Genomic DNA, 23,375 nt, shown 5'->3' with positions numbered 1-23,375 from the left:
AAATCAGACCCTTTACTCAGTACTTTATTGAAGCACTTTTGGCAGCGATTACAGCCTTGATTCTTTTTAAAATGTTATTTATTTTTATTTCACCTTTATTTAACCAGGTAGGCTAGTTGAGAACAAGTTCTCATTTGCAACTGCGACCTGGCCAAAATAAAGCAAAGCAGTTTGACACAAACAGCAACACAGAGTTACACATGGAATAAACAAACATACAGTAGAAGAAGTCTATATACAGCATGTGCAAATGAGGTAGGATAAGGCAGGTAAGGCAATACATAGGCCATGGTGGCAAAGTAATTACAATATAGCAATTGAACACTGGAATGGTAGATGTTCAGAAGATAAATGTGCAAGTAGAGATACTGGGATGCAACGGAGCAAGATAAATAAATACAGTATGGGGGTGAGGTCGTTGGATGGGCTATGTACAGGTGCAGTGATCTGTGAGTTTCTCTGACAGCTGGTGCTTAAAGCTAGTGAGGGTGATATGAGTCTCCAGCTTCAGTGATTTTTGAAGTTCATTTCAGTCATTGGCAGGAGAGAACTGGAAGGAAAGGCGGCCAAAGGAAGAATTGGCTTTGGGGGTGACCAGTGAGATATACCTGCTGGAACGCGTGCTACGGGTGGGTGCCGCTATAGTGACCAGTGAGCTGAGATAAGGCGGGGCTTTATCTAGCTGGGACTTGTAAATGACCTGGAGCCAGTGGGTTTGGCGATGACTATGAAGCGAGGGACAGCCAACGAGAGCATACAGGTCGCAGTGGTGGATAGTATCTGGGGCTTTGTTGATAAAACGTATGGCACTGTGATAGACTGCATCCAATTTGTTGAGTAGAGTGTTGGAGGCTATTTTGTAAATGACATTGCCGAGGATCGGTAGGATGGTCAGTTGTACGAGGGTATGTTTGGCAGCATGAGTGAAGGATGCTTTGTTGTGAAATAGGAAGCTGATTCTAGATTTAATTTTGGAAAGGAGATGCTTAATGTGAGTCTGGAAGGAGAGTTTAGAGGCTAACCAGACACCTAGGTATTTGTAGTTGTCCACATATTCTAAGTCAACCATCCAGAGTAGTGATGCTGGACTGGCGGGCAGGTGCGGGCAGCGATTGGTTGAAGAGCATGCATTTAGTTTTATCTGCATTTAAGAGCAGTTGGATGCCACGGAAGGATAGTTGTATGGAATTGAAGCTCTTCTGGAGGTTAGTTAACACAGTGTCCAAAGAAGGGCCAGAGGTATACAGAATGGTGTTGTGTGCGTGGAGGTGGATCAGAGAATCACCAGCAGCAAGAGTGACATCATTTTTGTTTTATACAGAGAAGAGAATCGGCCTGAGAATTGAACCCTGTGGCACCCCCATAGAGACTGCCAGAGGTCTGGACAACAGGTTCTCCGATTTGACACACTGAACTCTTATCTGAGAAGTAGTTGGTGAACCAGGCTAGGCAATCATTTGAGAAACCAAGGCTGTTGAGTCTGTCGATAAGAATGTGGTGATTGAGAGAGTCGAAAGCCTTGGCCAGGTTGTTGGATACAGCTGCACAGTAATGTCTCTTATCAATGGCGGTTATGATATTGTTTAGGACCTTGAGCGTGGCTGAGGTGCACCCATGACCAGCTCTGAAACCAGATTCCAAAGCGAAGGTGGTACGGTGGGATTCGAAATGGTCGGTGATCTGTTTGTTAACTTGGCTTTCGAAGACCTTAGAAAGGCAGGGCAGGATAGATATAGGTCTACAACAGTTTGGGTCTAGAGTGTGTCCCAGTTTGAAGAGGGGGATGACCGCGGCAGCTTTCCTATCTATGGGTATCTCAGACGATACTAAAGAGTTTGAACAGGCTAGTAATAGGGGTTGCAACAATTTTGGCAGATAATTTTACAAAGAGATGGTTCAAATTGTCTTGCCCGTCTGTTTGTAGGGTTCCAGATTTTGCAGCTCTTTCAGAACATCAGCTATCTGGATTTGGGTGAAGGAGAAATGGGGAAGGCTTGGGCGAGTTGCTGTGGAGGGCTGTTGATCGGGGAAGGGGTGACAGTGTTTCCTAGCCTCAGTGCATTGGGCAGCTGGGGGGAGGTGCTCTTATTCTCCATGGACTTTACAGTGTCCCAGAACTTTATTGAGTTTGTGCTACAGGATGCAAATTTCTGCTTGAAGAATATAGCCTCCTAACTGCCTGTGTATATTTGTTCCTATCTTCCCTGAAAAGTTGCATATCACGGGGGCTATTCGATGCTAATGCAGAACGCCACAGGATGTTTTTGTGCTGGTCAATGGCAGTCAGGTTGGGAGAGAACCAAGGGTTATATCGGTTCATGGTTAAAAAAAATTGAATGGGGCATACTGGATGGAGAGGAAGGCACTTTTAAAGAATAACCAGGCATCCTCTACTGTCGGCATGAGGTCAATATCCTTCCAGGATACCCGGGCCAGGTTGATTTAGAAAGGCCTTCTCGCCCAAGTGTTTTAGGGAGCGTTTGACAGTGATGAGGGTTGGTCGTTTGACCGCAGACCCATTACGGATGCAGGCAATGAGGCAGTGATGGCTGATATCTTGGTTGAAAACAGCAGAGGTGTATTTGGAGGGCAAGTTGGTTAGGATGATATCAATGAGGGTGCCCGTGTTTATGGATTTGGGGTTGTACCTGGTGGGTTCATTGATAATTTGTGTGAGATTGAGGGCATCAAGTTTAGATTGTTGAATGGCTGGGGTGTTCAGCATGTCTCAGTTTAGGTCACCTAGCATCACAAGCTCTGAAGATAGATGGGGGGGCAATCAATTGACATATGGTGTCCAGGGCATAACTGAGGGCAGAGGGTGGTCTATAGCAAGTGGCAATGGTGAGAGACTTGTTTCTGGAAAGGTTCATTTTTTAAAGTAGAAGCTCGAATTGTTTGGGCACAGACCTGGATAGTAAGACGGAACTCTTCAGACTATCTCTGCAGTAGATTGTAGACTGCACTGCCCCCTTTGGCAGTTCTATCTTGTCGAAACATATTATATTATAGTTAGGTATGGAATTTTCAGGGGTTTTGGTGGTCTTCCTAAGCCAGGGTTCAGACATGGCTAGGACATCCAGGTTGGCAGAGTGTGCTAAAGCAGTGAATAAAACAAACTCAGGGAGGAGGCTTCTAATGTTAACATGCATGAAACCAAGACTTTTACGCTTACAGAAGTCAACAAATGAGAGTACCTGGGGAGTAGGAGTGGAGCTAGGCACTGCAGGGCCTGGATTAACCTCTACATCACCAGAGGAACAGAGGAGGAGTGGGATAAGGGTACAGCTAAAAGCTATCAGAACTGGTCACCTAGTGCGTTCGGAACAGAGAGTAAAAGGAGCAGGTTTCTGGGCGCGATAGAATAGATTCAAGGCATAATGTACAGACAGAGGTATGGTAGGATGTGAGTACATTGAAGGTAAACCGAGGCATTGAGTAATGATGAGAGAGATATTGTCTCTAGAGATGTTTAAACCAGGTGATGTCACCGCATATGTGGGAGGTGAAACTAGTTGGTTAAGGCATATTGAGCAGGGCTAGAGGCTCTACAGTGAAATAAGACAATCACTAACCAGGACTGTAATGGATAAGGCATATTGATATTAGGGAGAGGCATGCGTAGCCTGGTGATCATAGGGGTCCAGTGAGTGGTTGGGCTGGCTGGAGACGCGACGATTCAGACAGCTAGTAGGCCGGGGCTAGCAAGCTAGCAGAAGGGCCTTAGAGGGACGTCTCAATGGAGGAAAAGTCTGTTTTAGCCTCCGTGTGTGGTGACGTCGATAGAACCAGTCGTGATGGGTTAGTAGGGTTCCGAGTAGCAGAGGGGTCCAAGTCCAATTGGCAAAATAGGTATAGAGGACCAAGAAATTGTCCGATGGGTGTATACAGCTAACAGTCCAATATTCTCTAGACAGCTAGCGGGCTGCGGCTAGCAGATGGGCATTCAGGGGACGTCATGGTGTAGGGGCCAGTTGAGTACCCCCTGGAGCAGATCACGTCGTAGTCCGGTTGTGAAGGACCGGCGGGGTTCCGTGCCCCGTACCGGCAGTAGAAGGTGTCCGGCTATTGTATCTCATTCTTATTGGGTATGACGCTACAAGCTTGGCACTCCTGTATTTGGGGAGTTTCCCCCTTTCTTCTCTGCAGATACTTTCAGGTTGGATGGGGAGTGTCGCTGCACAGCTATTTTCAGTTCTCTCCAGAGATGTCCGATCTGGTTCAATTCTGGGCTCTGGCTGGGCCACTCAAGTACATTGAGACTTGTCCCGAAGCCACTCCTGCGTTATCTTGGCTGTGTGCTTAAGGTCCTGAGTGATCTGGAGCAGATTTTCATCAAGGATCTCTCTCTACTTAGCTCTGTTCATCTTTCCCTCGATCCTGACTCGTCTCCCAGTCCCTGCCCCGCAGCATTATGCTGCTCCCACCATCGTGCTTCACTGTAGGGATAGCGCCAGGTTTCCCCCAGACGTGCCGCTTGGCATTCAGGCCAAATATTTAAATCTTGGTTTCATCAGACCAGAGTGTCTTGTTTCTCATGGTCGGAGAGTCCTTTAGGTGCCTTTTGGGAAACTCCAAGTGGGATGTGATGTGCCTTCTACTGAGGAGTGGATTTCGTCTTGCCACTCTACCATAAAGGCCTGATTGGTGGAGTACTGCAGAGATCGTTGTCCTTCTGGAAGGTTCTTCCATCTCCACAGAGGAACTCTGGAGCTCTGTCATTGTGACCATCAGGTTATCTGTCCATTCCTTAACCAAGGCCCTTCTCCCCCGATTGTGCAGTTTGGCTGGCGGCTAGCTCTAGGAAGAGTCTTGGTGGTTCCAAACTTCTTCCATTTAAGAATGATGGAGGCCACTGTGTTCTTTGGGACCTTCAATGCTGCAGACATTTTTTGGTACCCTCGATCTCATGGCTTGGTTTTTGATCTGACATTCACTGTCAACTGTGGGACATTTATAGAGGCAGGTGTGTGCTTTTCTAAATCATGTCCAATCAATTGAATTTACAACAGGTGAACACCAATCAAGTTGTAAAACAACTGAGGTCACTTCTGGTGACTTTTTAAAAGGACATTCTACACCAAAATCAATTTAAATTAAATTCTGGTGACACCATCCAAAATATAATTTTCCCTTTAAAAGCATTATAACCTGAATCTCAACTAATGCAGCATTGCGTCATTCAATAAATAGGCTGCCCATCTGCATTTACCTAATTGAAACACCCCAAAATATTCTACAAATACACGTTTAAACTTGCCACTTCAGGTGTTTTTCTGGATCAAAATGGGGCTTAGGTGGTGGGTGTGGTGGTGGGCTTAGTCAATGATGCAGTCTCCGACCTAAAATTGTAGTGGCTCTCCTCTTGGCCGCAGAGACATTTGACTATTTTAAAGATAATTTCCTATGAAAAATGAATGTTCCTTTAACATTGATAAAGTTTGATCATAAAGTTACTCGTCTCCCCCGTATCAAACACTTGCATTCAGGAGGCAGGATTATTAATGGTATAGGGTGACGTCATAATTTTAATACACCAACGGTAACATGATATTTTCTTCCCTAATTTAAATAAGTACCGTAACCAACATCAAAGAAGGAGTGGTTGCAGAGGGGTGTGATTTAAATAGCTAGAGAGCTACTCTTCTGTTGGGAACATTTGACTGTAGGGTGTCAGTAAATATAATTCAATGTTTACCATATTCATCTATAGCAAAGATACTTATGTTTTCCCTTTTCATCTGTGTCTGTTGTTGGCTAGTTACTTGCTAGCTAGGTCTTCAGCCAGAATGGAACAAAGGGGGGCAAGGGTCATTCAAAGCTCCAACTCAGTTGTCATGTCAACACACCTGTTTAGTGCTGCTGTGTACCACATCACAGAAGATGATCTTAGTTGTTAAGGTTAAAACAGATTTTTTTTTTACAATCCTGATTTACAAAAAAGAAAATATTAACTAGGATATCTGAAAAGCCACAGCATGTTGATTGTTAATTCAACATGCTGTGCCTTTTCAGATATCATAGTATGATGGTGGGTTAGGATAAATCATTTATATAGGTCAGTTATAAGGTCGGTGCTGAGTACAAAGGGATAAAATCAGTTTACACCACTTTTTTAAACTCATGTTTAGTCTATGAGACCAGGCTAACACACTAAATGTAAATCCGGGTCACTCAAATTAGTATTATATGTTATGTTTGGTATGGTTACATAAGACCAGATGGTTACTTAAGGCAAAAATGAAAGTAGGGTGGTTGTTCTTGGTGGATGGGCAGGCATATAACGCCAATGTTTAGCAACCCGAAGGTTTAGATTTCAAATCTCATCACTGATAACTTTAGCATTTTAGCTAATTAGCAACTTTTCAACTACTTAAAAAAAATGTGTTTGTTCTTTTTTTGAGAAATTGATATAGGGGAGACACTGACTCAGGCCGACTGTCTGTAGACCGTCAATGCGACTGTTGCACATTTTCATCCTGCTATTCTTCCTCACATCTCTTCACCTTCTTTCACATTCTTCCATCTCTCTCTCGCTTTCTCTCTTGCTCTCTCGCTCTCCTCTCTAGATGTCTACAGAGCAGTTGGAGGCGTATGTCAACAGTCAGTTTGATGAGCTCCACCGGCTAGTTCGTCTGGAGGAGAAGAGGACCCTCCACCTAGTGGACCTGAAGGAAGCCTTCCTGACCGCCGCCGCCGCCGAGAAGATCGCTGAGATCACCGTCCACACCGAGCGGCTCCAGGAGGAGATGGCCTGTATCACGCAGCAGCTGGGCCAGCTGGACCAGGCCGAGGCACAGCCTGGAGCCGGAGTAGCCGCCCTAGCCCAGGGAGGACCATGGCCCAGACCAGCGGTGAGGCACCTCTCCCTTATACACCACCATTGTCAGGGTAGATGTTACCACTGTAGGTACTGATCTTGGATCAGTGCATCATTGGGTGTGTAACGCAGCACCGACCTTATAACTGACCTTATAACTGACCTATATAAATGTTTCATCCTAGCCCACCATCATACTAGGATATCTGAAAAGCCACGGCATGTTGATTGGTAATTCAACATGCTGTGCCTTTTCAGATATCCTAGTATGATGGTGGGTTAGGATAAAACATTTATATAGGTCAGTTATAAGGTCGGTGCTGAGTACAAAGGGATAAAATCAGTTTACACCACTTTTTTAAACTCATGTTTAGTCTATGAGACCAGGCTAACACACTAAATGTAAATCCGGGTCACTCAAATTAGTATTATATGTTATGTTTGGTATGGTTACATAAGACCAGATGGTTACTTAAGGCAAAAATGAAAGTAGGGTGGTTGTTCTTGGTGGATGGGCAAGCGTATAACGCGAATGTTTAGCAACCTGAAGGTTTAGATTTCAAATCTCATCACTGATAACTTTAGCATTTTAGCTAATTAGCAACTTTTCAACTACTTACTGCTTTTTAGCAACTTTGCAACTACTTAGCATGTTAGCTAACCCTAACCTCGCTAATATTAGCCAGCTAGCTAAAGTTGGCCACCTAGCTAGATTTGCAACATATCATACGTTTTGCAAATTCGTAACATATTATATAATTTGCAAATTCGTAACATGTAATACGAATTGTAATTCATAACATATCATATAAAATGGGTGATGGTTATCCACAAATTAATACAAACTATATGAAACGTAACATATGATACTAAATGGATTGTCCCGGATTTACCCACAGAATAATACAAAATGCCCTGAGACCAGGTTTTTTATTTGGGAAGCTGCTTGTGTAAAACTAGGGTGGGTTCTTAGATGTAAACATGTTTAGCACTGCATAGCTGGGAGCTTAAGTGTAACTATGTATGTCCTCTGGCTGCTTGTCAGGTACACACACACACAGAGAGAGAGAGACACCAGCTGGAAATACTCTTCTACATACCAATCCCTGCCAAGGTTACTTTCTCATACGCCCACACCATTATTCGCACACTCATACAGTGACACACTGACATTTACATACGTACACATTTACAAACACATACACATGCATTCTCACTCACTCACATGCACACACCCCCTCCCCATTCCCCTCCCCACCCACTCCTCCTCCCTCATACTAGTTAAGAGGCGTTCCCAGGCAGCGTAGCCTAGTGGTTAGAGCGTTGGACTGGTAACCAGAAGGTTGCGAGTTCAAACCCCCGAGCTGACAAGGTACAAATCTGTCATTCTGCCCCTGAACAGGCAGTTAACCCACTGTTCCCAGGCCGTCATTGAAAATAAGAATGTGTTCTTAACTGACTTGCCTGGTTAAATAAAGGTTAAAAAATTTAAAAAATTAAAAGAGAAGGCTCTTATTTCTACAGGGGTAAATTAAAAGATCCTCCTGGCCCATTACTCAACTGCTATAGTTTAACTGTTGGAGACTGGACTATTGTCTTCCCTGGTGGAGCCTCTCAGGCATGAGCCAGTCAGGGTGGCTGGCAGTCAGGGAGAGACGGAGGGATGTAGTAATGGCTGTGGCCAGCCTGCAGATTGCTTTCCTGGGTGAAATTTTCGGCTCGCGGTGGTCCGAGTTCATTAAGGGCCTAATTGAATGGTGATGGTTGCCCTGTTTCTTCTCTCCTGTAAGTCATTTCTGCTTTGAGTAATGCCCCGCTGTGACTTAGAGATGTCTATAGGAGAGAGATGTACAGTGTTTGAGATGCCTTAGGGATATATGTGTGTGTATGATGAGGTACAAATAGAAACATTTGTGTGTGTGCAAGAGATACAAGATAGGGAACGAGTTAGAGAGAAGACCCTAATACCAATTTATACACACAATCTAATCACATTTTCGAGCGCGTTTCAGTTCTAGCCATCTGTATTCTCTGATGTAGTGGCCCCACTATCTACTTACAAGATGGAAAAGATGCCAACTGCAGATCTGAGAGAGGAAAGCAACAGAAACGCACTGTATGAATACCAACAGACCAGCAACCACAAACCACATCTGAAAGAATAAGACTATGGAAATCATTTAGGATGGAATAATATCATCCCGATCATTATCCTTCCTCAAACCCCTCTCTAAAGCATACTTCTCATAATTGAGATGAGTCCGCTTGCTTTAGATCAGGCAAACGTAGTGAATATTACTGGAAATGTTCGAAGGATTTTAGGTAATCTATCACAAGACATCTAGTTTCCCTTTTGGGTACTTCGGATCATCACAGGTGTCTGTCATTTTCTCTGGCCCTCTGTTTTGCCTTTTCACATGTAAAATATATAACATGGTTTTTAAACAAAAAATAGAATGACAAAGCTGTAAAACCATTATCCTAAATATATACCATCAACTTAGTGAATGCCACTGGTGTTTAATATGAGGGCTTCAGCATGAATTGTACTATGTCAATATGTCTTTGTTGAAAATGTTTTGTCGCCAAACTGGTGGCAGTTTTGAAAAAAAAGTCAATAGTTGGAAGAGTTGCAGAGTTAATTGAAAATAATGCCATTGTTGATTAGATGCTTTTTTTTCCATAAATTAGGCTATTTTCTATTGAACCATATGGTCTATCCTCCAGAAACTCATGGGAAATATGGACACAATTTAGAAAAATTTATACTATACATGAATAGTTTTTGAAAAGTTATTCAAGTGTAAATTACCAAAGTTACCATAGATTGTCATACATGACTTGTTAATTACCCAAATTATCTGATAGTTTTGCAATTTTAGGCAAAAACATTAACATAATCCCATAATTTATCCTATAAAATACATACTAGTTTGAGAAGTCCAGAGAATGATGCTTGTGCGTGTGTGTTTGTGTTAATGCTCGCTAGGAAATTAGCCTAAATAGAGGTAAAGCTGATAAAGAATGGGCCAGCTGTTATGGCAGTTGCTGTGTACATTTATTACAGAATGAATGGGCTCCTGTTTTGCAGTGTAATCTACAGATCTGTCATTAAATCAATAGAGAGCGGGGCGGGCTGGCGGGTGGTAGGTAGGTATGTAGGCAAGTAGCTCTACAGACGTACGCCCGCTGTGTTTACCCTCCAAACACCACCCACCATGATTACTGAGCACTGATCTGTCACCCCGGAGGAAATCATCCCTCAGCCTGTCTGACAGAACACACACACAAAGTCTCACATAGCACATGCACACAACCACACACATAGTCAGAGAATACACACACACTGCAGAACACACACAGCTAAGCATACAGACAAATACACACTGCAGAGCATAAACACACACAGCAAAGTGCACAGACTGGAATGATACCCATACAGATAGACAATCATGCACACTGACCCTCTCACATGCCACAGTGCACCAATACACAGACTAACACGTTCCATTGAATTGTGTGAGATGTGTTTGCACCCATATGAATCTGTGTTAGTGTGCATACTAGAATGAGTGTGGCTGTTTGTTTGAGCAAGTTACAGTAGTTTCCTCATTTGTACATGCATGCCTGTGTGTGAGCAAGTGAGTGTTTGACAATAGAGAGTAGAAGCAGTGGGTACAATCATGTGTAAAGCCTCCTGGCCTCAAACTGGCCTCGGACAGGGTCCAATCAGCCATTAGCTTGTCATTAGATGCCCAGTGTGCTGACCGTGTTGACCCAGGCCTCAACCTGACCTGCTCCTAAACCAGACCAATCATGTCAGATCTTTTCACATCAGAGCTGACCTGATTGGTCAAAAGTGAAAAAAAATCAGATTTCTATCAAATGTATTTATAAAGCCCTTTTTACATCAGCAGAGGTCACAAAGTGCTTATACAGAAACACAGCCTAAAACGCCAAGGCAATGCAGATGTAAAAGCACAGGAATTGTGCTGCCAGTCTAAATGCAGCCATAGAGAGAGAAATGAATGCCATCACTGTAGATATCACTCATTTGACATTTCACCAGTCTCAATCAGACCTGGGTTACTATAGTAAACTAGACCCCACCCATCTGGCCCACCCAGCCTCACAATATGTTCTTATTTTTACAATTGATTTTAGTTCTGCACCTATTCAAATTAGATTTTAATATCAAATAGTCCACTTTTAACTAAGTGGGAAGAAGGAGGGTAGTTCTGTTCATTGTGTCTTGATTGTGGACTACAGGAAAAGGAGGACCGAGCAAGCCCCCATTCTCATCGACGGGGCTGTAGTGGAGTAGGTTGAGAGCTTCAAGTTCCTTGGCGTCCACATCACCAACAAAAGACAGTACTGTGCAGCCGTCTTCATCGACCTTGCCAAGGCTTTCGACTCTGTCAATCACCATATTCTTATCGGCAGACTCAGTAGCCTCGGTTTTTCGGATGACTGCCTGGCCTGGTTCACCAATTACTTTGCAGACAGAGTTCAGTGTGTCAAATCGGAGGGCATGCTGTCCGGTCCTCTGGCAGTCTCTATGGGGGTGCCACAGGGTTCAATCCTCGGGCCGACTCTTTTCTCTGTATATATCAATGATGTTGCTCTTGCTGCGGGCGATTCCCTGATCCACCTCTACGCAGACGACACCATTCTATATACTTCCGGCCCGTCCTTGGACACTGTGCTATCTAACCTCCAAACGAGCTTCAATGCCATACAACACTCCTTCCGTGGCCTCCAACTGCTCTTAAACGCTAGTAAAACCAAATGCATGCTTTTCAACCGTTCGCTGCCTGCACCCGCACGCCTGACCAGCATCACCACCCTGGATGGTTCCGACCTTGAATATGTGGACATCTATAAGTACCTAGGTGTCTGGCTAGACTGTAAACTCTCCTTCCAGACTCATATCAAACATCTCCAATCGAAAATCAAATCAAGAATCGGCTTTCTATTCCGCAACAAAGCCTCCTTCACTCATGCCGCCAAACTTACCCTAGTAAAACTGACTATCCTACCGATCCTCGACTTCGGCGATGTCATCTACAAAATTGCTTCCAACACTCTACTCAGCAAACTGGATGCAGTTTATCACAGTGCCATCCGTTTTGTCACTAAAGCACCTTATACCACCCACCACTGCGACTTGTATGCTCTAGTCGGCTGGCCCTCGCTACATATTCGTCGCCAGACCCACTGGCTCCAGGTCATCTACAAGTCCATGCTAGGTAAAGCTCCGCCTTATCTCAGTTCACTGGTCACGATGGCAACACCCATCCGTAGCACGCGCTCCAGCAGGTGTATCTCACTGATCATCCCTAAAGCCAACACCTCATTTGGCCGCCTTTCGTTCCAGTTCTCTGCTGCCTGTGACTGGAACGAATTGCAAAAATCGCTGAAGTTGGAGACTTTTATCTCCCTCACCAACTTCAAACATCTGCTGTCTGAGCAGTTAACCGATCGCTGCAGCTGTACATAGTCTATCGGTAAATAGCCCACCCATTTTTACCTACCTCATCCCCATACTGTTTTTATTTATTTACTTTTCTGCTCTTTTGCACACCAATATCTCTACCTGTACATGACCATCTGATCATTTATCACTCCAGTGTTATTAATCTGCAAAATTGTAATTATTCGCCTACCTCCTCATGCCTTTTGCACACAATGTATATAGACTCCCCTTTTTTTTCTTTTTTTTTCTACTGTGTTATTGACTTGTTTATTGTTTACTCCATGTGTAACTCTGTGTTGTCTGTTCACACTGCTATGCTTTATCTTGGCCAGGTCGCAGTTGCAAATGAGAACTTGTTCTCAACTAGCCTACCTGGTTAAATAAAGGTGAAATAAAAATTTTAAAATGTAAAAAAATAACATGGTTCAAGGACACCAAGACAGTCGTGAAGAGGGCACGACAAAACAACCTATTCCCCCTCAAGAGACTGAAAATATTTGGCTTGGGTCCTCAGATCCTCAAAAGGTTCGACAGCTGTATCATCGAGAGCATCCTGACGGTTTGCATCACTGCCTGGTATGGCAACTTCTCGGCCTCTGACCGCAAGGCACTACAGAGGGTAGTGCGTACGGTACATCACTGGGGCCAAGCTTCCTGCCATCCAGGACCTCTTTATCAGGCGGTGTCAGAGAAAGGCCCTAAAAATTGTCAGACTCCAGCCACCCTAGTCATAGACATAGACTGTTCTCTCTGCTACCGCATGGCAAGCGGTACCGGAGCTCCAAATCTAGGTCCAAGAGGCTTCTGAGCAGCTTCTTCCCCGAAGTCATAAGACTCTTGAACATCTAATCAAATGTCTACCCATATTATTTCCATTGCCCCTCCCTCTTCTACGCTGCTGCTACACTCTGTTATTATCTATGCATAGTCACTCTACCTACATTACATATTACCTCAATTACCTCGACTAACCGGTGCCCCCGCACATTGACTCTACCGGTACCCCCTGTATATATCCTCGCTGTTGTTATTTTACTGCTGCTCTTTAATGATTTTTTTTACTTTTATTTCTTTTTTTAGGTATTTTCTGAAAACATTGTTGGTTAAGGTCTTGTAAGTACGCATTTCACTGTAAGGTCTACACCTGTTTTATTCGGCGCATGTGACAAATAACATCATTTGATTTAATTTGTTTTAATGAAAAGGAGCCGAGAGATGGAGTTAGCAGGGCCCTCCAGGGGAAGCTACAGTATCGTACTGTCTTGTTAGTCTCTGCGGTTCTCCTCTATAGCTGGCGGCTGCATGGTGACTGAGGTGGCTGCTTGTGGCTGCTAATTAAAGTGTGAACAGTGTCTACTGTCAGAGAACTGATCCACCACTGGGCTCATTTACTCTCCTCTCATGTAACACACCGATATCTTTGAGAATAGCTTTTGATATGGGATGTCAGCTGTGTGATGTCTTGCCATCTGTGTAGATGTTTGATTGTGTCAGTGTCAACCACAGTGCTATGGTGTTATAGTCTCCTGTATTTAAACTGCTGTTTCTCTTGCCTTTTTCAGCAGCGCGACATTGAGGCCAGGCCAAGGTAAGACTGATTCATAACAACCTCTTTTATAGCATCTGGCAGAACTGGGAGAAAAATACCCTTTTAAATCCCCACACTCAGGTGGTTTTACAGTGGGCTTACAGGGAGAGGGGATCAGTATGCGACACACATCCATGCTCACACTCACACGTACAGTAAACTCACACATGCACTCCTCTCTCACACACACACACACACACACACACACACACACACACACACACACACACACACACACACACACACACACACACACACACACACACACACATTTGTTTTACTATCCTTGTGGGGACCAAACAATTGATTCCCATTCAAAATTCCTATTTTCCCTAACCTTAACTCCTAATACTAACCCAAATTGCAAACCTAAACCTAACAGACGTTGCTTTTACTGTCTTTGTGAGGACCAGAATTCCTCACAAGGATGATAAAACAAAGAACGTGAGGACATTTCGCCGGTCCCCACAAGGAATAAGGCAATAGCCAAATGTCCCCACTTTCCTTGTTTTACAATCATTGTGAGGACTTGTGGTCCCCACAAGGATAGTAAAAGCTAAAAACACACACACACACTTCTCTCTCCAGCCCTTGCACAGTGTCCCCCCCCTCCTTTTCTCCTCCCCTTTAGTACTGTATGTGTGTCACGTCCGTGGCCCAGCCAGGCAATTAGCTGCTCTAATCTCTGTCCCCGCTGGAATTAAATGCTTGAAAAGGTGACGACTTGCCCTCTTTAATCACACGGCAACACAGAATGACCTGCCCCTGTCCGCTTCATTGGACACTGGGCCGAGCCGGGCTGGATGCTGGAGAGACACACTGTCCACTAGTGTGTGGTCAAGCTGTAGTCTGATTATTGGGGTCAACTCAAGCCTTCAGGTGGATCGACCGTGCTTCGGCAGCACGGTCTGTGTTGTAGTAAGCTGGTCTGGTAGGTAGTCGTGTAGGGGGTGTGTGTGTCTTGTCTGTCTGTCTGCCTGCCTACTATCTGTAAGTCTGTCTGTTCATCCTGTTGTCCATCTGTCCACCTGTCTCTCTCTTGTAAAGGTGTAGGTGTAACAGATAGCCTTTACCCAGTCACACACGTATTGATTCCCTGACACTGACATGGATCTCAGAGGAGCTGCTCGCTCGGAGCAGCTGCCGTCCCATCACCCCCTGCTGTGTCCCTTTGGTGTGTGTGTCTCTCCCGGCCTTGATGTCAGGCTGCCTCCCCACCTCTCTCTCACTCATACACACACATGCACACGCACACACTCACTCGCTCGCTCAGTAAAGGTCTGAGACACAGGCAGTGCCTCTGTCTGCCTTTCTGAAATGTCAGCCTCAGTATATCCGGTGGGAAATAAATGCTTTATCTGAAAGGGACTTTGTGGTTGAATAAAGGTTAAAGAAGACTGTGTCTTTTAAGACCGACACCATCAACAAGCTTTGAACTAAAAGCTTTAGAGAAAGAAAACACAGAGCTGTCTGTATCTTTGTAATGTTGTTGGATTTTCAGAACAGATAAGTGATAACACAAATAACCAAATAGCAGCTACGGCAGGGAAACTGAATAAACACATCAATCAGCATTGCCTTGTTTTGTCACACACCTGCAGAATATGGAGCAAGTACATAGAGGAGTTGGAGTATTTGTTTTGGAGAAATGTACAATATTTGCAGATTCTAGTGTTTTGTTTTTAATGGCCCTGACCCAGCCATGGAGAGGCCCAGTATAACTGCCAGCTCAGGGGCTGTAACTGATGGGCCTGCCAATGGTAATGCTGAGACCCAAGCACAATCCACTACTCTCTATCCAGACCAGATGGCTGAGAATTGGGACCCCACGGTTGGATAACGCTTCTACAATGCCCTTGGTCAAGGTTAACCCACATAGATAGATAGATATCTAACACACACACACGCACACACTCTCTACCAGTCAAAGGTTTTAGAACACCTACTCATTCACAGGTTGTTGTTTTTGTTTTTTTAACTATTTTCTACATTGTAGAAGAATAGTGAAGATATCAAAATTATGGAATGACACATATGGAATCATGTAGTAACCAAAAAAGTGTTAAACCACAGGATTCTGCAGCGATACGCCATCCCATCTGGTTTGCGCTTAGTGAGACTGTTTTTCTACAGGACAATGGCACGACACACCTCCAAGATGTGTAAGGGCTATTTACCAAGAAGGAGAGTGATGGAGTGCTGCATCAGATGACCTGGCCTCCACAATCCCCCGATCTCAACAAAATGTAGATAGTTTGGGATGAGTCTGACCGCAGAGTGAAGGAAAGCATCCAACAAGTGCTCAGCATATGTGGGAACTCCTTCAAGACTATTGGAAAAGCATTCCAGGTGAAGCTGGTTGAGTGAATGCCAAGCGAGTGCAAAGCTGTCATCAATGCAAAGGGTGGCTATTTGAAGAACCTCAAATATAAAATATATTTGGATTTGTTTAACACTTTTTTTGGTTACTACATGATTCCATATGTGCTATTTCGAGGTTTTGATGTCTTCACTATTATGCTACAATGTAGAAAATAGTACAAATAAAGAAAACCCCTTGAATGAGTAGGTGTTCTAATACGATAGTGTACACAAATGTATGCACACACTCATACATGTATGCACATACACTACTCTTTTCCATCTTCATAAAATGCTGTGGATGCAGAATTTAGCCCAGCTCCCTGCCTGGATGAAGGCATCAGATACCAACACGTATAAAACATAATGAAGTCCTAATGCAAGAAGAACGGGAACTAAAGGAAGGAGAGAGGGAGGAATGTGACTGGGAAAGTGGAGGGAATACATGTCTTTTTCATTTCTGTAGGGTTATAGCTTACAAGCTTACAATTGTTGTGAAGAAGGCTTCAGGGCGCCCAAGAAAGTCCAACAGACCGTCTCCTAAAGTTGATTCAGCTGCGGGATTGGGGCACCACCAGTACAGAGCTTGCTCAGGAATGGCAGCAGGCAGGTGTGAGTGCATCTGCATGCACTGTGAGGTGAAGACTTTTGGAGGATGGCCTGGTGTCAAGAAGTGCAGCAAAGAAGCCACTTCTCTCCAGAAAAAACATCAGGGACAGACTGATATTCTGCAAAAGGTACAGGGATTGGACTGCTGAGGACTGGGGTAAAGTCATTTTCTCTGATGATTCCCCTTTCCGATTGTTTTGGGGCATCCGGAAAAAAGCTTGTCTAGAGAATACATGGTGAGTGCTGCCATCAGTCCTGTGTCATGCCAACAGTAAAGCATCCCGAGACCATTCATGTGTGGGGTTGCTTCTCAGCCAAGGGAGTGGGCTCCCTCACAATTTTGCCTAAGAACACAGCCATGAATAAAGAATGGTACCAACACATCCTCAGAGAGCGACTTCTCCCAACCATCCAGGAACAGTTTGGTGACGAACAATGCCTTTTCCAGCATGATGGAGCACCTTGCCATAAAGCAAAAGTGATAACGAAGTGGCTATGGGAACCAAACATCGATATTTTGGGTGCATGACCAGGAAACTCCCCAGACCTTATTCCCATTGAGAACTTGTGGTCAATCCTCAAGAGGCGGATGGACAAACACACACCCCACAAATTCTGACAAACTCCAAGCATTGATTATGCAAGAATGGGCTGCCATCAGTCAGGATGTGGCCCAGAAGTTAATTGACAGCATGCCAGGGTGGATTTCAGAGGACTTGAAAAAGAAGGGTCAACACTGCAAATATTTACTCTTTGCATCAACTTCATGTAATTGTCAGTAAAAGCCTTTGACACTTATGAAATGCTTATGATTATACTTCATTGTTCCATAGTAACATCTGACAAAAATATCTAGACACTGAGGCAGCAGAATTTTTGTGAAAATTCTCAAAACCTTTGGCCACGACTGTACTCTTCTCCCTAGCTTCCTCTCCCCTGTGTTATTGAGGTGTTAGTGATGAGCCTCTCTCCCTAGTCCCCTCTCCCCAGTGTTAGTGAGAAGCCTCTCACCCTAGTCCCCTCTCCTCAGTGTTAGTGAGGAGCCTCTCTCCCTAGTCCCCTCTCCCCAGTGTTAGTGATGAGCCTCTCTCCCTAGTCCCCTCTCCTCGGTGTTAGTGATGAGCCACTCTCCCTAGTCCCCTCTCCTCAGTGTTAGTGAGGAGCCTCTCTCCCTAGTCCCTCTCCCCAGTGTTAGTGATGAGCCTCTCTCCCTAGTCCCCTCTCCCCAGCGTTAGTGATGGTCCCCTCTCCCCAGTGTTAGTGAGGAGCCTCTCTCCCTAGTCCCCTCTCCCCAGTGTTAGTGATGAGCCTCTCTCCCTAGCCCCCTCTCCCCAGTGTTAGTTCTACATAGACACAGGTCATGACCATACTTGTCATCTGGCTCTAATTGCACAATTGAAGCCTCTTTATGAACTTGGTCATGGTTTGCCTGTTTGTGTGCTAATGATGTATTATGAGATTCTCTTTAATTGAATCAATTTATATCCTACCAAGAGGTGCCATTGCCCCCCTTGCACAGCTCTCACATAATACACCACACACACATTGATTTGGTTAATGGTTTCTCATCATCCTCCCTGAGCCCCCTTGAAATAACTCTTCCCTGATCAGAGAGTGGTGTTGGTTTGGGAGATGGTAGGCCCACTGATCAATAGTTTGTGTGTGCGCATGGGTGTGTGTTAGTTTGTTCTGATCGATGGAGGAACAGGAGAGGTGCTTAGCGTCTCCACACACACCTCCTCAAAGCATCCTGGGACAGCAGGGGATGGGCCATAAACGGTTCATTTCACAGAGCCAATGTGTCTCCCTGGAGAATATAGGAGGATTGGAGAGAAAAGAGAGAAAGGGGGAGAGGGACAGCAAAATAGGTGAGACGGAGGGGGAGTGCATGAGACGGAGGGAGGGAGAGCGAGACAGAGACATTGTACAACTTTGCAAATGAGAAGGGTGAGTTGTACTAAAGAAAGGAAATGAAACATCCCAATTGATTGAGTCTCTACATCTCTAAAAGTTTATCATTGCTTGCATTTTTAGATTGTTTTTCACCCTGGGTGAGTTGCAAGTTATGCTAGACAGGTGGTCCTTAAGGGACGAAGATTAGGAGAGCAGGGTTTCTGTTAGTTTTCTGATAAAAAGAGAGGCTGGACATTCACTGAGGCCTATGCCACCGGAATCTTCAATAATTTTGGTAATTAACAGAATCTATGGCAGTCTACCAAATGTATGTAGTTCTGTTTTTGAGCTGTTCTTGTCTATTAATGTTCTGTACTATTTCATGTTTTGTGTGGACCCCAGGAAGAGTAGCTGCTGCTTTTGCAACAGCTAATGGGGATCCTAATAAAATACCCCAAAAATACCAAATCATAACTTTGGTAATTTATACTTGAATAACTTAACTTGAATAACTGTTCATATACAGTACCAGTCAAAAGTTTAGACACACCTACTCATTCAAGGGTTCTTCTTTATTTTTGCTATTTTCTACATTGTAGAAATTATGGAATAACACATATGGAATCATGTAGTAACCAAAAAAGTATTAAAGAAATCCAAATATATTTTTGATTCTTGAAAGTAGCCACCCTTTGCCTTTACGACAGCTTTGCACACTCTTGGCATTCTCTCAACCAGCTTCACCTGGAATTATTTTCCAACAGTCTTGAAGGAGTTCTCATACATGTGTAACACTTGTTGGATGCTTTTCCTTCACTCTGTGGTCCAACTCAACCCAAACCATCTCAATTGTGTTGAGGTCGAGTGGTTGTGGAGGCGAGGTCAGCTGATGCAGCACTCCATCACTCTCCGTGGTCAAATAGCCCTTACACAGCTTGGAGGTGTGTTGGGTAATTGTCCTGTTAAAACAAATGATAGTCCCACTAAGCGCAAATGAGATGGGATGGCTTATCGCTGCAGAATGGTGTGGTAGCCATGCTGGTTAAGTGTGCCTTGAATTCTAAATAACTCACCGTGTCACCAGAAAAGCACCATCACACCTTCTCATCCATGCTTCACGGTGGGAACATCACATGCGGAGATCATCCGTTCACCTACTCTGCGTCTCATAAAGACTCATCAGACCAAAGGACAGATTTTCACTGGTCTTAACGTCCATTGTTCATGTTTCTTGGCCCAAGCAAGTCTCTTCTTCTTATTGGTGTCCTCTAGTAGGGGTTTCTTTGCAGCAATTCGACCATGAAGGCCTGATTCATGCAGTCTCTTCTGAACAGTTGATGTTGAGATGTGTCTGTTACTTGATCTCTGTGAAGCATTTATTTGGGCTGCAATTTCTGAGGTTGGTAACTCTAATGAACTTATCCCCTGCAACAGAGGCGACTTTGGTTATAGGGCTATCTTCTGTTTACCACCCCTACCTTGTGACAACACAACTGATTGGCTCAAACACATTTAAGAAGGAAAGAAATTCAACAAATTAACTTTTAACAAGACACACCTGTTAATTTAAATGCATTCCAGGTGACTACCTCATGAAGCTGGTTCGGAGAATGCCAAAAGTGTGCAAAGCTGTCATCAAGGCAAAGGGTGGCTACTTTGAAGAAATATAATACATATTTTGATTTAACACTTTTTTTGGTTACTACATGATTCCATGTGTGTTATTTCATAGCTTTAGATGTCTTCACTATTATTCTACAATGTAGAAAATAGTACAAATAAAAAAAACTTCAATGTGTAGGTGTGTCCAAACTTTTGACTGTTACTGTATTATATTCCTTTTTTATCTGTCCATATTGTCTGTTAGTTTCCAGTATGTAGACCATATGGTTTAAGAGACAATCAATTACCTCTGCAACTCGTCCAACTATAGACTTTCTTCACAAGTACCACCGGTTTGACACCAAAACATTAGCAACAAATACACACTGACAGTCAAATAAGTGATGTAAATTAAAAGGATATTTACTGCCGAAACCCCATATTTAACACAATGGTATTAACTAAGTTGATGGTTTATATTTAGGATAATGTTTTACAACTTTGTTATTCTAGTTTTTGCATTTTAAAATCATCTTATTTAATAATTATCTGTTTTTCACATAGATGGCCAGAGATAATTACAGACACCTGTGATAATCTGAAGTGAACAAGGGCCACATACAGTGGGGCTTTTTAATGAATTTATTTGCAAATTATGGTGGAAAATAAGTATTTGGTCACGTACAATCAAGCAAGATTTCTGGCTCTCACAGACCTGTAACTTCTTCTTTAAGAGGCTCCTCTGTCCTCCACCCGTTACCTGTATTAATGGCACCTGTTTGAACTTGTTATCAGTATAAAAGACACCTGTCCACATCCTCAAACAGCCAAACTCCAAACTCCACTATGGCCAAGATCAAAGAGCTGTCAAAGGACACCAGAAACAAAATTGTAGACCTGCACCAGGCTGGGAAGACTGAATCTGCAATAGGTAAGCAGCTTGGTTTGAAGAAATCAACTGTGGGAGCAATTATTAGGAAATGGAAGACACGACCACTGATAATCTCCCTCGATCTGGGGCTCCACGCAAGATCTCACCCCGTGGGGTCAAAATGATGACAAGAACGGTGAGCAAAAATCCCAGAACCACACGGGGGGACCTAGTGAATGACCTGCAGAGAGCTGGGACCAAAGTAACAAAGCCTACCATCAGTAACACACTACGCCGCCAGGGACTCAAATCCTGCAGTGCCAGATGTGTCCCCCTGCTTAAGCCAGTACATGTCCAGGCCCGTCTGAAGTTTGCTAGAGAGCATTTGGATGATCCAGAAGAAGATTGGGAGAATGTCATATGGTCAGATGAAACCAAAATATAACTTTTTGGTAAAAACACGTTGTGTTTGGAGGACAAAGAATGCTGAGTTGCATCCAAAGAACATCATACCTACTGTGAAGCATGGGGGTGGAAACATCATGCTTTGGGGCTGTTTTTCTGCAAAGGGACCAGGACGACTGATCCGTGTAAAGGAAAGAATGAATGGGGCCATGTATCGTGAGACTTTGAGTGAAAACCTCCTTCCATCAGCAAGGGCATTGAAGATGAAACGTGGCTGGGTCTTTCAGCATGACAATGATCCCAAACACACCGCCCGGGCAAGGAAGGAGTGGCTTCGTAAGAAGCATTTCAAGGTCCTGGAGTGGCCTAGCCAGTCTCCAGATCTCAACCCCATAGAAAATCTTTGGAGGGAGTTGAAAGTCTGTGTTGCCCAGCAACAGCCCCAAAACATCACTGCTCTAGAGGAGATCTGCATGGAGGAATGGGCCAAAATACCAGCAACAGTGTGTGAAAACCTTGTGAAGACTTACAGAAAACGTTTGACCTCTGTCATTGCCAACAAAGGGTATATAACAAAGTATTGAGATAAATTTTTTGTTATTGACCAAATACTTATTTTCCACCATAATTTGCAAATAAATTCATTAAAAATCCTACAATGTGATTTTCTGGATTTTTTTTCTCATTTTGTCTGTCATAGTTGAAGTGTACCTATGATGAAAATTACAGGCCTCATCTTTTTAAGTGGGAGAACTTGCACAATTTGGTGGCTGACTAAATACTTTTTTGCCCCACTGTACATGTCTTGTGATAGATTACATTAAATCCTTGAAAGATACCACAATTCGGGTAGTTTACTGGCAAACTTCAAAAGTTTCCAGTAATGTACCATCACTTTACAACCCCAGTTGTGACGAAGATATGTGTGTCAGAAAGAGTTACGGGACTGTGATGTGCAGAAAGTCTGCTTAGCAGGGGAGGCTTGGCAAGCATATAAATCATGCAGTGTAATCACACTAATATGATAAGGCACGCTGGGGAGTCTGGCACTTATAAGGATGATAGGAGGTCCCTCCACTTATTCCTCCACTCTGTCACATCGCTATGGTCTTTCTCTGGAGCCATGCAATGCACCCTGACTTCCAGACCCGCTTTTTCATGCGTGGGAACTGTGCGCGTGCATACACACCCATTTCCTCTGTTTTATCATGAATAAGACCTGAGCAGAAGTAGCGTTACCTCAGAGAGTAGCAATTGCAGGGCTAAGGGCTAGTGCTCTCACCAGAGCCTTTATGTAATCACACATACTCTTCTCTCTCTTGCTCCTTTTCTCCATCTCTTGCGCTCTCTCTCACTCTCTCCCTCCGGCTATCTCCCTCACCCCCCACCCGCTCTCTTGTTCTCACTCGCTCTCTCGTTCTCACTCGCTCGCTCTCACATACGCTACTAACACCAATACATTTATGTAACACACACAACCTGAACTGTGAAATCGGTTGCTGTTGTGATCTTTCTCTCCTTGAATGGATGGTTAGTTAGTAGTGTTTTGGTTGTGCTGGCAAGGCTGTAGAGGAAGTGGTAGCTCTCTGGCGTTGCCCTCTTGATGTTCAGTCAACACATCCAGGGTTAGGAGAGGGAAGGGTGTGGTGTTGAGATGATTTGGCTCAGCTTTAGAAACTATGTTGAGCCCTTTGCCCTTCAGAGGGTCAACCAGATGGGTGGAAGGGAGGAAAGAGAGGAGTTAAGTGGT

At 44.0% G+C, this 23,375-nt stretch overlaps 1 protein-coding gene across 5 annotated transcripts in view; it reads left to right on the top strand.

The window, feature by feature from the left end:
* The window catches only part of LOC112245413 (tripartite motif-containing protein 44), a 70,021-nt gene that overhangs the window by 28,838 nt on the left and 17,808 nt on the right, over nt 1-23,375 (top strand). For 3 of the 5 annotated variants that reach the window (XM_024413504.2, XM_024413503.2, XM_024413502.2), the window contains one exon: nt 6,570-6,854. In XM_024413504.2, coding sequence (XP_024269272.1) covers nt 6,570-6,854 — 285 coding nt within the window. Of the gene's footprint in view, nt 1-6,569; nt 6,855-13,858; nt 13,885-23,375 lie in introns of all 5 variants that reach the window. The other 2 variants (XM_024413506.2, XM_024413505.2) reach the window with 2 other exon arrangements.

This window comes from Oncorhynchus tshawytscha, linkage group LG06 (assembly GCF_018296145.1).
Source record: "Oncorhynchus tshawytscha isolate Ot180627B linkage group LG06, Otsh_v2.0, whole genome shotgun sequence".
In the NCBI taxonomy this organism is placed as follows: Eukaryota; Metazoa; Chordata; class Actinopteri; order Salmoniformes; family Salmonidae; genus Oncorhynchus; species Oncorhynchus tshawytscha.
The sequence above is the reverse complement of the archived record's forward strand: the minus strand, read 5'-3'. Positions and strand labels throughout refer to the sequence as shown.